Source organism: Mustelus asterias, chromosome 14 (assembly GCF_964213995.1).
Source record: "Mustelus asterias chromosome 14, sMusAst1.hap1.1, whole genome shotgun sequence".
Lineage (NCBI taxonomy): Eukaryota > Metazoa > Chordata > Chondrichthyes > Carcharhiniformes > Triakidae > Mustelus > Mustelus asterias.
Window position 1 is genome coordinate 103,169,572 of NC_135814.1, and position 17,569 is coordinate 103,187,140.

At 48.4% G+C, this 17,569-nt stretch overlaps 1 protein-coding gene across 3 annotated transcripts in view; it reads right to left on the reverse strand.

The window, feature by feature from the left end:
- The window catches only part of LOC144503927 (putative methyltransferase DDB_G0268948), a 42,029-nt gene that overhangs the window by 12,796 nt on the left and 11,664 nt on the right, over positions 1–17,569 (reverse strand). Inside the window, exons 1-2 of one of the 3 annotated variants that reach the window (XM_078229060.1) lie at positions 10,570–10,852; positions 2,545–2,705 (exon numbers count right to left, since the gene is read on the reverse strand). The exons of 1 other annotated variant lie outside the window; for it this stretch is intronic. In XM_078229060.1, the coding sequence (XP_078085186.1) occupies positions 2,545–2,705; positions 10,570–10,680 (272 nt within the window). In that variant the 5' untranslated portion in view covers positions 10,681–10,852. Of the gene's footprint in view, positions 1–2,544; positions 2,706–10,569; positions 10,853–17,569 lie in introns of those variants that run through there. One more of the 3 variants, XM_078229061.1, reaches the window with a different exon arrangement.

Consider the following 17,569-nt stretch of genomic DNA (forward strand, 5'->3'; position numbering starts at 1 on the left):
GCAAAGTGTCTTGTGGCTCCAACCAACATTTTCAGTCTTGTACCTTTACCTCATTACAAGATCTTCAACAAAGGATGCTTGTCCAGTTTCTAAATTCTGGGCGACAGGACTGATAACGTCCCCACCATTATTGGTTAAAGGGGATGTTTAAGAGGCCAGGTCTAAGTGGAATCTCTGAATTTGCTGCCAAGCTTAGCCTATCAAATACAAAGGGCCTTCATATAGCTCCCTTTGAAGTTGGGTTGTGCTGCCCCGAGGTGGCCTGTTAGCACCTCCTCAGAAATAACGAGATGTGACATTTCTGGCACTGCGACAGGCCTTCCTTTGCTCTGATTACTCACAGATAATAACTCACAGTCGTAGGGTCAGCACTTGGCTTCACACTGTCCCAAGAACACTTAGTTGTGCAGAAGGAGATCATTCGGCCCATCTGAAAAAGCATCTTACCCAGGCCCATCCTATAACCCTGTGCATTTACTAATGCTAATCCCCCTAACCTGCACATCTTTGGACACTAAGGGGCAATTTAGCATGGCCAATCCACCTAACCTGGACATCTTTAGACACTAAGGGGCAATTTAGCATGGCCAATCCACCTAACCTGCACATCTTGAGACATTAAGGGACAATTTAGCATGGCCAAACCTCCTAAACCACACATCTTTGGACATTAAGGGGCAATTTAGCATGGCCAATCCATCTAACCTGGACATCTTGGGATACTAAGGGAAATTTAGCATGGCCAATCCACCTAACCTGCACATCTTGGGATACTAAGGGCAATTTAGCATGGCCAATCCATCTAACCTGGACATCTTGGGATACTAAGGGAAATTTAGCATGGCCAATCCACCTAACCTGCACATCTTGGGATACTAAGGGCAATTTAGCATGGCCAATCCACCTAACCTGCACATCTTGGGATACTAAGGGCAATTTAGCATGGCCAATCCACCTAACCTGCACATCTTGGGATACTAAGGGCAATTCCTTCATTTTGGTAGGACTAATTTAAATGTGGATTACAGGGTCAAAGGTAGGGTTCTGAAGACTGTGGAGGAACAGAGAGATCTTGGGGTTCATATCCACAGATCTCTAAAGGTTGCCACTCAAGTGGATAGAGCTGTGAAGAAGGCCTATAGTGTGTTAGCTTTTAATAACAGGGGGTTGGAGTTTAAGAGCCGTGGGATTATGCTGCAACTGTACAGGACCTTGCTGAGACCACATTTGGAATATTGTGTGCAGTTCTGGTCACCTCACTATAAGAAGGATGTGGAAGCGCTGGAAAGAGTGCAGAGGAGATTTACCAGGATGCTGCCTGGTTTGGAGGGTAGGTCTTATGAGGAAAGGTTGAGGGAGCTAGGGCTGTTCTCTCTGAAGCGGAGGAGGCTGAGGGGAGACTTAATAGAGGTTTATAAAATGATGAAGGGGATAGATAGAGTGAACATTCAAAGACTATTTCCTCGGGTGGATGGAGCTGTTACAAGGGGGCATAACTATAGGGTTCGTGGTGGGAGATACAGGAAGGATATCAGAGGTAGGTTCTTTACGCAGAGAGTGGTTGGGGTGTGGAATGGACTGCCTGCAGTGATAGTGGAGCCAGACACTTTAGGAACATTTAAGCGGTTATTGGATAGGCACATGGAGCACACCAGGATGATAGGGAGTGGGATAGCTTGATCTTGGTTTCAGATAAAGCTCGGCACAACATTGTGGGCCGAAGGGCCTGTTCTGTGCTGTACTGTTCTATGTTCTATGTTCAGAGCCCAATCACCTGGAGTAGTTAAAGGCAGTTAGATCAACTGGAGAAGTTGGTTCTTAACTCTGCCGGTTCAGACAGATCTTAAGATAAATCGCCCTCTAACCAGTGAAAAGTAGCAAATCAGACAGCGCTTATAGACAGTGGACAACTGCCAAAGAATTCCAAAACTTCTGAATGCTATCAGAGCTGGTTGTATCATTTCTTTGAGAGTGACTAAAATTCTGTTATTACTGTTTTGGTGATGAATGTTCCTTGTATTTATTTGAACAGCATTTCCGTTGAACCTTCCTTTAATTAAAATGTTACTGGTTTAGTTAGAGTTCCTGTTTAGTTAAAAAATAAAATAGCTTGTTAATTATTCACTAAAAGTGAGTGTCAGGTATTTCTGTTAATGAATTGCGTTAATGTAAAACAGTTCACGCCTTCCCAACACACTTTTACCAGATTACAAAGCAAGGTAAAAGGGACTAGCCTCAGCGCCATAACACACTGGCATCACTTTGATTTAATACCTTGAGTTGATGACCCATAATCAAACCCAAATCCTTTCCCAATTTTGCTAATGAAACCTCCTTGTATCTCCTTCCGGGATTCACATTTCCTGTGATCACCCCGGTAGTTTTATTCAAATCCTCCCAGAATTCCCACGGTTATGATCTTGATGAGTCTCGATCAGTCTGAATGGGATCAATCTTCCGGAACTAAAATCGATCATTCCCAACAAGGTGAACCGGGCTGTAGTCTTTGTAGTTGCTGCAAAATCCCGCGGTCGCTAGGGTTACCTGTAAGAGACGTTATCGGGTCCATCCATCTTCCTGGCTTCTTCGATCTGAGCTTCGCTCAAGTCTATTCCAACCACTTTGTCAAAGTGAGAAGCCAATCCCCTGGTGCTCTGGCCTGATCCACATCCAATGTCCACCGCCAGTGAGAACGGCTTCTCTTTCTGAGCAGAGACGGACATCTCGAGTCAAACACACACGTTCCTTCACCCTTTCTCCCCCACAGAAATATCTGCGCTCACTAACTCCAGACCCAATTATTAGAATTGTACAACTGCACATTCAGAATGGTTCCTGCACCAACAGACGGATCCAGCAGTGGGGGGGGGGGGGGGGGGGGGGAGGGGGAGGGGGAGCACTCCAGTTGCCAACTCTGGTCAGACATTTTCCTGGAGTTTTTGTCACATGACTGCCTCCGAACAACCACCCGCTCCAACCACTGGTTCCCCCAACACGCTCACAGCCAATCAGAAAGCCAACAGATTCTTCAAAGCTCAGTCATTGGCCGGTTCCGGACAGCTGGACAAGCAGCCATTTTGTTTCCCCCCTCCCCCATTTTGTTGGGAGTTTCAGAATCAATCGCTTTTGCCTAACGACCGTGTGTGTCACTGGAATCAATCTGTGATGCGCGTCAATAAGCACATGGAATCAAGGCTTCGGTATTGAAGGCTTTAATAAAGTAACAAGGGAACTACTAACACGAATACACCAGTTCAGACTGAAGGGGTCCTGCCGGAGCAGGGGGTCTTATACCCTGCCACCGGAGGCGGGACCCCACTGGAATGTGCCATGATAACTCTTATAACAGGTAAACACCCTAACCCAACAACATAGTACAACCCCCACAGTAACAACACCCTAGCCCAACAGTAACATAGTAACAAACCCCAGTGGTGAACCAACGATGGTTCACCACATTCACCCCTCCTTTAAGAACAAAAGGTGGCGGGGTGGACGAAAAACAGGCAATAACAGAAAAGTCACAGGATTCACAAGTCCAGACGGTCTGGAGGACCGCACCGACGCTGCGATCTCCTCAACACCGGTTGCGAAACCGGAGCAGGTGCCGATCTCTTCAACACCGGTTGCGAAAACGGAGCAGGTGCTTGTGGTGGTGCTCTTTCCAAAGCAACGTCTGGCTGTCCCCTCAAGGACTCCCGGGCCGGCCGGCCCTGGTGAGGCGATGGTGCAGGGGATCCTGGAACGTTTGGTGGTAGTGGTGGTGGTGATGATGATGGTGGCGCCGATCTCCGAGTCTCAGGCAAGCTGTACATGGGAGTAAAAGTGTTATGCACTGGTCCCGGTGCTGACCGCGCTACGTCTGGGGAAGTAATGAGGAGTAGTGGATTTGTGACTGGGGGAATAGGAGCGACAGGGGTTGCTACATCCCCTGCGGGCGCCAGGTCTCTAATGGAGACAGTGTCCTCTCGCCCGTCAGGATATGCCACATAGGCATACTGAGGGTTGGCGTGGAGGAGTTGGACCGGTTCGACCAAGGGGTCGGACTTGCGAGCCCTCACATGGCGCCGCAGAAGGACGGGTCCTGGGTACGTCAACCAGGCTGGCAATGAGGTCCCCGAGGACGACTTCCGAGGGAATGAGAACATCCTCTCGTGGGGAGTAGCATTGGTTGCCGTACACAGGAGGGAGCGGATAGAATGGAGCGCATTTGGAAGGACCTCCTGCCAACGGGAGACTGGAAGGCCCCTGGATTTCAGTGCCAGTAGGACAGCCTTCCAGACTGTAGCATTCTCCCTTTCCACCTGTCCGTTACCCCTAGGGTTGTAGCTCGTGGTTCTACTAGAGGCAATCCCGAATGAGAGCAGGAATTGCCTCAAGTCGTTGCTCATGAACGACGAGCCCCTGTCGCTATGAATGTAGCAGGGGTACCCGAACAGGGTAAAAAGTTCACTGAAAACCTTGATGACGGTGGCAGTTGACGTGTCCGCACAGGGGAAAACAAACGGAAACCGGGAATACTCGTCTATTATATTGAGAAAATAGACATTCCGGTCCGTTGAGGGAAGGGGGCCCTTAAAATCCACACTCAGCCTCTCAAAAGGGCGAGTGGCCTTGACCAATTGTGCCCGGTCTGGTCGATAAAAGTGTGGTTTGCATTCTGCGCAAATCCGACAGCTTCTAGTTACTGACCTGACATCCTCCACCGAGTAGGGCAGGTTGCGGGCTTTGATGAAGTGGTAGAGTCTGGTGACTCCAGGATGACACAGATCATTGTGGAGAGCCTTCAAGCGGTCCTCCTGCATGATGGCGCATGTTCCGTGCGAGAGGGCATCCGAGGGCTCATTGAGCTTCCCTGGACGATACATAATATCGTAATTATAGGTGGAGAGCTCAATTCTCCACCGCAAGATCTTATCGTTCTTGATCTTGCCCCTCTGCATGTTACTGAACATAAACGCCACGGATCGTTGATCCGTGGTCAGGGTGAACCGCTTACCTGCCAGGTAATGGCGCCAGTGTCTGACTGCCTCCACAATGGCCTGAGCCTCCTTTTCCACCGCTGAGTGCCGAATTTCTGGGCCTTGAAGGGTGCGGGAAAAGAACGCGACGGGCCTGCCTGCCTGGTTTAGTGTGGCGGCTAGGGCGAAATCAGATGCATCACTCTCCACCTGGAAAGGGATGGATTCATCCACCGCGTGCATCGTGGCTTTCGAGATGTCGCTCTTCAAAACCTTGAAGGCCAATTGGGCCTCCGGCGTAAGTGGGAAGGTCGTGGACTTAATGAGCGGACGAGCTTTGTCCGCGTAGTTGGGGACCCACTGTGCATAATATGAAAAGAACCCGAGGCATCTCCTCAGTGCCTTCGTGCTAGCGGGCAAGGGAAGTTCAGTGAGTGGGCGCATACGGTCTGGATCAGGGCCAATGACCCCGTTTTCCACCACGTATCCGAGGATGGCTAACCTACGCGTACGGAATACGCACTTCTCCCTGTTATAGGTCAGATTCAGGCGAGATGCAGTGCGCAGAAAGTGTTGGAGATTCGTGTCGTGGTCCTGCTGGTCATGGCCGCAGATGGTGACGTTATCCAGGTACGGGAAGGTAGCCCGCAACCCGTTCTGGTCCACCATTCGGTCCATAGCACGCTGGAAGACCGAGACCCCATTGGTGACACCAAATGGAACCCTGAGGAATTGGTATAGACGACCATCCGCCTCAAAAGCCGTATATTGTCGGTCCTCTGGGCGGATGGGGAGTTGATGGTAGGCGGACTTAAGGTCTATGGTAGAAAACACTCGGTACTGCGCAATCTGATTGACCATATCAGAAATGCGCGGGAGAGGATACGCATCCAGCTGCGTGTATCTATTAATGGTCTGACTATAGTCGATGACCATCCGAGGTTTGTTCCCGCTTTTGACTACCACGACCTGCGCTCTCCACGGACTAGCACTGGCCTGTATGATCCCTTCCTTGAGGAGCCGCTGAACCTCAGATCTAATAAAGATCCGGTCCTCAGCGCTGTAACGCCTACTTTTAGTAGCGATGGGCTTGCAGCCAGGTACCAGATTTTTAAAAAGAGATGGTGTCGTGATCTTCAGGGTGGATAAATTGCACGCGGGGCGCTTTGGGCAATTTGGAGGCTGCGGCTGATTCCCTACTGCCAGTGAAGGGAGTGGCCCACCGTACTGTAGGATCACACTCTTCATGTGGACCATAAAGTTTAGTCCGAGGAGAATTGGCGCGCAAAGGTGAGGTAGCACAAGGAGCCTGTATTGCTCGTAAACTGTGCCCTGTACCTCAAGAGTTACCATACATCGTCCTTGGATTGGTACAGACCGGGACTGTGATGCCATGGAAATTGTCTGTTTGGCAGGGAGAACCCGGAGTCCACACCTTTTAGCAGTTTCAGGGTGTATGAAACTTTCGGTGCTCCCACTGTCAAACAGACAATTCACAGTTCTGCCACTAACCTTTACCTCCATCATAGAATGTTCCAGTCTGTAATGCCTGGTCTGATCCAGAGAGATCGACGCCACCGTTGGCCCCTGGGCGTCACTGCATGCCACCGATGTGGATGCTGAGGACCCCTGCTGGTCGCTCCTAGTCGTCGTGGACCATGATGGCCGCCCCCATGAATCGCACGTGGGCGAGGGCGCCAAGCGCAGCGACTCCTGGTGGTCTTCCTCCTCCTCTGTCTGCCACGATGGCGCCGTCCTGAGATCGCACGTGGTCGGACCTCGTGGGTACTGCGACGCCGAAAGAGATGGTCTCCGTTCTGGAGGGTTACAAGCTGCACTGCCGTTTTTAGGTTTGGACCTGCAGACTTTGCCGTAGTGGCCTTTTTTACCGCACTGGCTGCAGATTGCCGTTCTTGCCGGACACTGTTGCCGTGGATGCTTGGCCCCTCCACAAAAATAGCATCGCTGGCCACCTGGAGCTGCCGCCGTCGTCGAATCGGTCTGGGAGCGCGGGTTCGCGGGGCGAGGAGGGAGCAGAGCTTGCTCCAACCACGTTGACTGCACGTGGTCCTCGGGGTACAGCGCCAAGCTCTTCGACGCCACCTCCAACCTCACGGCCATCCCCATTGCCTGGGTCAAGTTGAGTTTCCCCTTTTCTAGCAATTTAAGCCTGATGTACGAGGACCCTACCCCTGCTACGAACGCGTCTCGGGCGAGGTCGTACATATACTGTTCGGCGGAGACGTCCTTACAGTCGCAACCCCTGGCAAGCTGCAGGAGCTCATTGGCATAATCCTCTATGGTTTCGCCCGACTGCCGACGTCGTGTAGCGAGGAGGTAACGAGCATGTATCTCGTTGGGTGGCATAATGTACCTATTCTTTAGGAGCTCGACGGCACCCTGGTAAGTGGGAGCTGCACGAATGGCTAGGTAAATCGTGTCGCTTACCCTCGCGTGGAGGACCTGGAGTCTATCACTGTCTGTAGTGATAGCTACCGAGGCTGCCAGGTAGTCCTCAAAGCACTTCCACCAATGGTCGAATGTGTTAGCTGCACCGACCGCACGTGGGTCCAGTGTCAGACGATCCGGTTTTAGAATCTGTTCCATACTCTCTGGTTTTTTTCTTGTTGCACAGTTGTGAGTTTTCTGTTTACTTTATTAAATTGATGCGCGTCAATAAGCACATGGAACCAAGGCTTCGGTATTGAAGGCTTTAATAAAGTAACAAGGGAACTACTAACACGAATACACCAGTTCAGACTGAAGGGGTCCTGCCGGAGCAGGGGGTCTTATACCTTGCCACCGGAGGCGGGACCCCACTGAAATGTGCCATGATAACTCTTATAACAGGTAAACACCCTAACCCAACAACATAGTACAACCCCCACAGTAATAACACCCTAGCCCAACAGTAACATGGTAACAAACCCCAGTGGTGAACCAACGATGGTTCACCACAATCTGCTGTTTAACGCAGTCAACTCACACAGTCAGGAACCCTTTTGAACTAAATAAAGTATGAAATAAAAGTTTTGAGAAGCAATTTTTGTTGCACAAGAGAGTTTCAAATCAGTTAGTGAGATTCACAGACAGATGTGGTCTTTGAGGAGACAGCATAGCAAGGAAGGGGTTAAATGATTCTTTATAACACGTTAATATGGACAGTTTGCTCATATGTGAACGCAGTAACAATATTAAAACAAGGAAAGATGATTTTAAAATATGTATCTACATATATATCAAAGTAAATATAATTTATATATATATATCAAAGTATTATATTTCCTTTAATATATTGTTTGCTTTAGCTAAAAGCCACTGCAAGAAATGCAAGGAATGATAAGTCTCACAAAGCCAGGGTTAAAGTCCAACAGGTTCATTTGGAATCACAAGTTTTCGGAGCACTGCTCCTTCATCAGGTGACTTTGTGTTGGACTTTAACCTGGTGTTGTGAGACTTTTTACTGTGCCCACCCCAGTCCAACGCCGGCGTCATTAAGAGCCACAGGGTTGGGGAAAATACTCGCTAAGCAGAATTATGTTTCATACATGGGGCAATGTTGCAACTTAATGAATAGGTGGCTCTCCTTGTCCAGGCTAAAGTAGGTATGTCTCTAGGGCCCAGAGTTACATGCCTGCTTCTTTTGGCAATGAGCCTTTGGGAAGATTAATTTGTGGTTCCTTTTAGGCGTCTGCGATTGCTTAGATACTCGGAAGTAAGTTTAGCCAAGATGGGAGTTAGGTCTGAATGAAATGGACCAATTAAATACCTCAGACTTGCAGATGGCTGAGGTATGTGACAGAATATGTAACTCCTGTGTAATTGTCAAATGAAATTCAATCCAAGCTAATGATTCATTGGTAAGAAAAAACTATAATCGTTCTGTACTTTGGCTGAGTGCCTTAGATCTCTCGGAGAGGTTTTCCAGTTCTGAACCAGAGCTGGTTAATCCTTTGGAGGGTCTCCAGAACAGCCGTACGTTCATGTTCATATGTTCTGTTTGACTTTATATGTTAAATACATTTTGTTACGTCTTTTGAACAGAGACTTTGACTTTTGCGAGTTTTTTGAATAAGTTTCTTACACATAAATTGGCCACCTTTTCAAATTCCCCACAGCACACACTGGGTTGGCACGGTGGCACAGTGGGGCAGCGCGGTGGTTAGCGCTGATGCTTCACAGCGCCAGGGACCCGGGTTCGATTCCCGGCTTGGGTCACTGTCTGTGTGGAGTTTGCACGTTCTCCCCGTGTCTGCGTGGGTTTTCTCCGGGTGCTCCGGTTTCCTCCCACAGTCTGAAAGATGTGCTCGTTAGGTGGATTGACCTGAACAGGTGCCGGTGTGTGGCGACTGGGGGAATTTCGCAGTGACTTTGTTGCAGTGTTAATGTGCACTTACGATGCTGTATCAGGAAAATTGTTAAAGTACATTCCTGCTGTCAGAGAATCTTCATAGAATCTTACCGTGCAGAAGGAGGCCATTCAGCCCATTGAGTCTGCACCGACCACAATCCCACCCAGGCCCTATCCCCGTCACCCACTTATTTACCCTGCTAATCCGCCTGACACTAAGGGCCAATTTAGCATGGCCAATCCACCCTAACCTGCACACCTTTGGATATTAAGGGGCAATTTAGCATGGCCAATCCAGCTAACCCACGCATCTTTGGATATTAAGGGACAATTTAGCATGGCTAATCCACCTAACCTGCACATCTTTGGATACTAAGGGACAATTTAGCACGGCCAATCCACCTAACCTGCACATCTTTGGACTGTGGGAGGAAACCGGAGCACCCGGAGGAAACCCACGCAGACACGGGGAGAACGTGCAAACTCCACACAGACAGTGACCCGAGCCGGGAATCGAACCTGGGTCCCTGGCGCTGTGAGGCAGCAGTGCTAACCACTGTGCCACCGTGCCACGCTAATTAATTTGATTTGACTTATTATTGTCACAAGTATTAGTGTACAGTGAAAAATATTGTTTCTTGCACGCTGTGCAGATAAAGCATACCGTTCATAGAGAAGGAAAGGAGAGGGTGCAGAATTGAGTGTTACAGTCAAAGAACAAAGAACAATACAGCACAGGAACAGGCCCTTCGGCCCTCCAAGCCCGTGCCGCTCCCTGGTCCAAACTAGACCATTCTTTTGTATCCCTCCATTCCCACTCCGTTCATATGGCTATCTAGATAAGTCTTAAACGTTCCCAGTGTGTCCGCCTCCACCACCTTGCCCGGCAGCGCATTCCAGGCCCCCACGACCCTCTGTGTAAAATATGTCCTTCTGATATCTGTGTTAAACCTCCCCCCCCTTCACCTTGAACCTATGACCCCTCGTGAACGTCACCACCGACCTGGGGAAAAGCTTCCCACCGTTCACCCTATCTATGCCTTTCATAATTTTATACACCTTTATTAAGTCTCCCCTCATCCTCCGTCTTTCCAGGGAGAACAACCCCAGTTTACCCAGTCATAGCTAGAGTGCAGAGAAAGATCAACTTAATGCGAGGGAGGTCCATTCAAAAGAGTGAGTTGCCTCTGGCTCCCAGACGTTCTGTCAGGGCTGTCACTGCAGTGAGCTCATTTTTTATATCGCCGACTTTCTTACCTTTGCCTGTAAGTAGTTGAGAATGAACTCTTGGAGCTGACTGGGAGTGGAAGGTCTGTATTTCTGGTACCGGGCAGCATGCTCTGGTTCCTCAAAGAAATACACAGCCATCGTGTCCAAGCCCAGGGTGTATCTGTCAGATCCTGCTGAGAAGCACCTGGCCTATGTCACAGCAATTATATTTGCACTCGCCAGCTGACACAGTGAAAACTACACCTGCTGGAGATTGATTCTCTGCCAGTGATTCCGATCTGCGAACCAACATGCGGAAGTGTTTAGCTGCAAGGAATGGGGCTGAGCTGAGAACCTTAGAAATGTTTGCTCTTGCACAGGAGGGGAGATTTGATTGAGGCGTACGTCTTGCGAAGGGCGTCAGCCGAGTGCAACCTGTTAGCAGAATGTGCAATCCTCAACCGCAAACCATTCCGAAAGAAAAGATCTGTAATTGTGGAATGCCACCCGTGGTATTGTGCCACAGTCCATCACCATCGAGCCTGCACCGGCAACCCCACCCAGAAACCAAAAGACAAAACGCTGGAAAATCTCAGCAAGTTTGGCAGCATCTGTAAGGAGAGAAAAGAGCTGACGTTTCGAGTCCTTCAAAGGGTCGCCTGGACTCGAAACGTCAGCTCTTTTCTCTCCTTACAGATGCTGCCAGACCCGCTGAGATTTTTCCTTTTGGTTTCAGGTTCCTGTAATTCAAATCCGCAGTAATTTGCTTTTAACCCCTATCCCCGTAACCCTATCCCTCTAACCAGTGCATCCCAGGACCCTAAGGGGCAATTTAGCCTGGCCAATCCACCTAACCCGCACACCTTTCAGACTGTGGGAGGAAACTGGAGCAAACCGGAGGAAACCCACGCAGACACGGGGAGAATGTGCAGACTCCACACAGACGGTGACCCAAGCCGGGAATTGAACCCGGGTCCCTGGAGCTGTGAGGCAGCAGTGCTAACCACTGTGCTACCTTGCCGCCCAAATGTAAGGTATTTGAGAAATATATCTGAGCTTTACTGCATTAATATCCCTTTCACTGCCGACAAATTCTGCATTTTAAATGGTTCCTTTTGCGAAAAATACACTTGTAAAATACCTCAAGAATATTAACCATTTCAAAATGGTCGACACGCAGAGTGCAATAATATTTAGATTGTCTACAAACATCAAGATGCACTCCAAATGCTTCCCTACAATTGTATTGTAACACATATAATTCACTGTATACACCCAATGTGAGTCACACAGCTCAGGAATGGGTCTATACAATTCACCGCCCCTTAGTCCACTATCACTGAAAGGTCTTAGACAGAGACTTTGCCCACTGCGCCTCTGTAGCCTCTCCCCTGTGCGTCAACTATTCACTGTGTCCCCATTACTGGCCGCTCCAAATTGGCAGTTGGGAGCTATGGAACGATACCCTTGTCCCACTCTCTACAATCCCCCGTCTCAAACAACAGGCAATATTCAAGCCCAAACCCAGCGGACAGCCGGTTTACAATTAACTGAAGTGACCCCTCAAACAGTGACCCATGACCTCTGACCCCTAACCCTGCCCTCTGCCCGTCCCCAAGTCCTGCCTGTTTGTTGTTGAACGGACTCTTCCCAATTCCTGGGCCCTGCCGGCGACACCGGGCTGTCCCTCTGGACCGGGCAGTGAGAATCAGCAGCTGCCAATCCCATTGGGCCATTTCCTTTGGAGACACAATGGTAAAACTCACACTAAACCCTGGGCGTCTCACATTGAAGACGGGAATGGGTTAATGAATTCTAATACTCAAAGTGTCAAAGTGAATTCTGTGATATTTAGAGATTGTGTGAGAAACACTGTAGAACTCATGTTTACGTTAGGGTATTTTCATGCTCATGTATCCAAGAATGGATAAGAGCAGCAGCTGTGGTGTACACGAGTATGTTGTTCCCGGCTAATCTGTTCCGGAATGTGGCTAACCCCGCCATTTTGTATTCTTTAATATGTACCGCTGTGTAACAGTAGAAGCCTACATGTAGGCCTTCTGTGATTGTATAATGATACATTCATATATATTCATCATAACCTGGACCGATATACATTATACAAGTACCTACGAACATATGTAAATTGTGGTATGCCAGTTAACTTGCTTGTACGAGACTGTAACCTTGTACGTTAGTAAAATACCCCACCTGTGTTCAGAGAACAGCAGTCACGGCCTTGGGACAACCGTGAAGAAACGGCCAAGGCAGCAAGGTTCACACGATGGAAGACAAGCCACAGCCTGAGAACCTGTGAGGCCTGGGAAACTGAACGTGACGGGGGGGGGTATAAATATATGTTTTTAACCTGTATTTGCTGAGAAGTCTGAGGCCACGTTAGGCATCGGACGTCTCCCACAATTGTGCAAATAAACCACTGTGTTTTGACCGACGAATAGACTCAGAGGTATTTTTACCTACAACAAATGGTGCCGAAACCCGGGAGATCTGTTTACGGGTCCGGTCGAATGGCCACGACCGGGACACCGGAATAGATTACTGAACTTGATGAAGTGCGCCAAAATATAGTGGGTGATCATCTGTGATGAGAGAGTGTCTGAACTGAGCACATACGGACAAGGAGGAATTGACTCTGGCACCCTGCCTTAAACTGAATGTTAAGAGGAGAAATCTCCCATGCTGATGTTAGGAATTTGAAATGGGTGTCAGGGTTGCCTGAGGTGTGATGTTCAGACGTGAATGATAGATAGAGACTGTCTGAGTGATCGCCGGGGTTGAAGGACAAGCCTTCATGTGAAAGCCGGCTTAATAAAAACATTGTGTAAGTGGTGGTACGGAGCGATCTGATCACCCCGGACAGGTACAAAGAACAAAGTACAAAGTACAAAGAACAATACAGCACAGGAACAGGCCCTTTGGCCCTCCAAGCCCACGCCGCTCCCTGGTCCAAACTAGACCATTATTTTGTTTCCCTCCATTCCCACTCCGTTCATATGGCTGTCTAGATAAGTCTTAAACGTTCCCAGTGTGTCTGCCTCCACCACCTTGCCTGGCAGCGCATTCCAGGCCCCCACCACCCTCTGTGTAAAATATGTCCTTCTGATATCTGTGTTAAACCTCCCCCCCTTCACCTTGAACCTATGACCCCTCGTGAACGTCACCACCGACCTGGGGAAAAGCTTCCCACCGTTCACCCTATCTATGCCTTTCATAATTTTATACACCTCTATTAAGTCTCCCCTCATCCTCCGTCTTTCCAGGGAGAACAACCCCAGTTTACCCAATCTCTCTTCATAACTAAGCCCCTCCATACCAGGCAACATCCTGGTAAACCTCCTCTGTACTCTCTCCAAAGCCTCCACGCCCTTCTGGTAGCGTGACGACCAGAACTGGACGCAGTATTCCAAATGCGGCCGAACCAACGTTCTATACATCTGCAACATCAGACCCCAACTTTTATACTCTATGCCCCGTCCTATAAAGGCAAGCATGCCATATGCCTTCTTCACCACCTTCTCCACCTGTGACGTCACCTTCAAGGATCTGTGGACTTGCGCACCCAGGTCCCTCTGCGTATCTACACCCTTTATGGCTCTGCCATTTATCGTATAGCTCCTCCCTACATTATTTCTACCAAAATGCATCACTTCGCATTTATCAGGATTGAACTCCATCTGCCATTTCTTTGCCCAAATTTCCAGCCTATCTATATCCTTCTGTAGCTTCTGACAATGCTCCTCACTATCTGCAAGTCCTGCCAATTTTGTGTCATCCGCAAACTTACTGATCACCCCAGTTACACCTTCTTCCAGATCGTTTATATAAATCACAAACAGCAGAGGTCTCAATACAGAGCCCTGCGGAACACCACTAGTCACAGGCCTCCAGCCGGAAACAGACCCTTCCACTACCACCCTCTGTCTTCTGTGACCAAGCCAGTTCTCCATCCATCTAGCCACCTCCCCCTTTATCCCATGAGATCCAACCTTTTTCACCAGACTACCATGAGGGACTTTGTCAAACGCTTTACTAAAGTCCATATAGACGACATCCACGGCCCTTCCCTCGTCAACCATTCTAGTCACTTCTTCAAAAAACTCCACCAGGTTAGTGAGGCATGACCTTCCTCTCACAAAACCATGCTGACTATCGTTAATGAGTTTATTCCTTTCTAAATGCGCATACATCCTATCTCTAAGAATCTTCTCCAACAACTTCCCCACCACGGACGTCAAGCTCACCGGCCTATAATTACCCGGGTTATCCTTCCTACCCTTCTTAAATAACGGGACCACATTAGCTATCCTCCAATCCTCTGGGACCTCACCTGCGTCCAGTGACAAGACAAAGATTTGCGTCAGAGGCCCAGCGATTTCATCTCTCGTCTCCCTGAGCAGCCTTGGATAGATTCCATCAGGCCCTGGGGATTTGTCAGTCTTTATATTCTCTAACAAACCTAACACTTCCTCCCTTGTAATGGAGATTTTCTCCAACGGTTCAACACTCCCCTCCGAGACACTCCCAGTCAACACATCCCTCTCCTTTGTGAATACCGACGCAAAGTATTCATTTAGGATCACCCCTACTTCTTTGGGCTCCAAACATAATTCCCCACTTTTGTCCCTGAGAGGTCCGATTTTTTCCCTGACAACTCTTTTGTTCCTAACGTATGAATAAAATGCCTTGGGATTCTCCTTAATCCTGTCTGCCAAGGACATTTCGTGACCCCTTTTTGCCCTTCTAATTCCCCGTTTGAGTTCTTTCCTACTTTCTTTGTACTCCTCCAGAGCTCCCTCCGTTTTTAGCTGCCTGGACCTAACATACGCCTCTCTTTTCTTTTTGACCAGTCCCTCAATTTCCCTGGTTATCCACGGTTCTCGAATCCTACCCTTCCTATCCTTCTTTTTTACAGGCACATGCCTGTCCTGTAGCCCTAACAACTGTTCCTTAAAAGACTCCCACATGCCAGATGTGGATTTACCCTCAAACAGCCTCTCCCAATCAAGAGCTGCCAATTTCTGCCTAATCCCACTAAAGTTAGCCTTCCCCCAATCCAACACCTTACCCTTGGGACACCACTCATCCTTTTCCATCACTATCCTAAAGCTAACAGAATTGTGGTCACTATTGCCACATGTTCCCCTACCGAAACTTTGAAGACCTGACCGGGCTCATTCCCCAGTACTAGGTCCAGTATAGCCCCCTCTCTAGTCGGGCTATCTACACATTGTTCCAAAGAACCCTCCTGTACGCATTTTACAAATTCCTCCCCATTCAGAGTCCCAGCTCTCAGCGATTTCCAGTCTATACCAGGGAAATTGAAGTCTCCCACGACAACAACCCTATTTTTCCTGCACCTATCCAGTATCTCCTGACTTATCCGTTCTTCCGTATCACCGAACTTGGATAAGAGTGAACTGAGGTATCACTGAACTCGGATAAGAGAAACCTCGGAGGGGGAGAGCGAGAAAGGAGAATAGAAGACTCCAGGGTGGTGAGTGTAACCTTATCGATGTTATGGCAGGACAAGGACAGTGGGGCCCGGGGTCCCTGATAAATGAATATATGGTTAAGAGGGACAAACTCATTAAACAGATGAACAAAGGGGGGTGGGATTTAGACCACCCACTCGACCAACAACGAAAATGGTTGGAAAAAGAAAAGAAAGACAGAACTAAGAAAATTGGAGTTCTCTTAGTTCACCAATTGGCCACTAAATCAAAAGGTACTTGTTACAATTGCGAGAAATCAGGCCACTTCGCCCGAGATTGTCGGGTTCCAAAGGGGGGTAGTGGAGTCTGCGAAATGGCAGATAATGAAGTAATGAGGGAATCTGCAGGTTCTCTCATTGACGTGTACATGTCAAAGAAACAAACATTAGTAAAGAGGATGCAAAAGGATGGCTGGGATACGTCCCAGACCTTCGAGCAGCAGAAAACGTGGATAGATAAAGAAAAGAGAAACAAGACAAAGAAGATAGGAGTCGTGTTAATACATCAGTTAGCTGGACTAATTGAGCAAGATAAAGAAAAGATTAGAGAGTTGGAATCCAGAATAAGAGAATTGGAGAAACGAAACCAAGTCTTAGAAGAAAAACAATGGGGAGGGGAAACTTTTCCTCTACCTCTTAATGAGTCCACACAACAGGGACCAACCGCTCCTCCAGAGGAGTGGGAAGCGCTGGAATACAACTTAGCACCAGTAACCCAGAGGGGAGCTGGTGCGCGGCCAAAACCTAATTATAAACCCTTCACCCAGCTTAAAACAGAGATTCAGAGGGGAGATTCAGAGAGTATTGGGGAACGCTCCCACTTATTGGAGCAGAATTACCATAACAAAACAATTAAGAGGGGGAAGAATGCACACAGCAGAGGGATCAGTGTGTGTGATAATGAGGGAAACCCTAAGACTTGGGTACGGTTGAAGTGGGAATGTGAGAGGTATGAGAAAGAGAAAAGAGATAGAGCAGAACAGGAAAGACTGGAAAGGAAAGATGAGACCGAGAGGAAAGGATTAGTACGGGAAGCCGAACACAGGAAAGATAAAGAGGTATCTGGCTTGCCAATGTTGTTCCAAAATACCGATACCAGTGAACAGGAGTGGTGGAATCGACCCAGTGTAGATAATCACCAGAAATCTAAGGTAGCCGTGATTGCCCCGATAAATATGACAAACACCAGCGCCGGTGCCGCTGCAAAGACAGAAGGAACTCAAATCAGGCTCACTTGGTTAGTTTGAAGCGTGATAGTAAAGGGTTAAACACCAGCAGGCTGTAAATTTCTCTCTCTCTCTCTTGACAAAGGAAAATTTTACGATAGTGCATCAGACAGAGATTTGGGGAATGTGGGAATAATAGCATTAGATTACATCTGAAGAGTCGTAAGGAGAGTTAACCATTTACGCACACAGTAGATTCGATCGTGTATCTGCCTGTGTTGGTTACAAAGGCAGAGCTGTAGAAATAATTAATTATGCACATTTTGAGCTTAAACCGGAGAGTCTAAATTAGGGATATTTAAAAGTGATA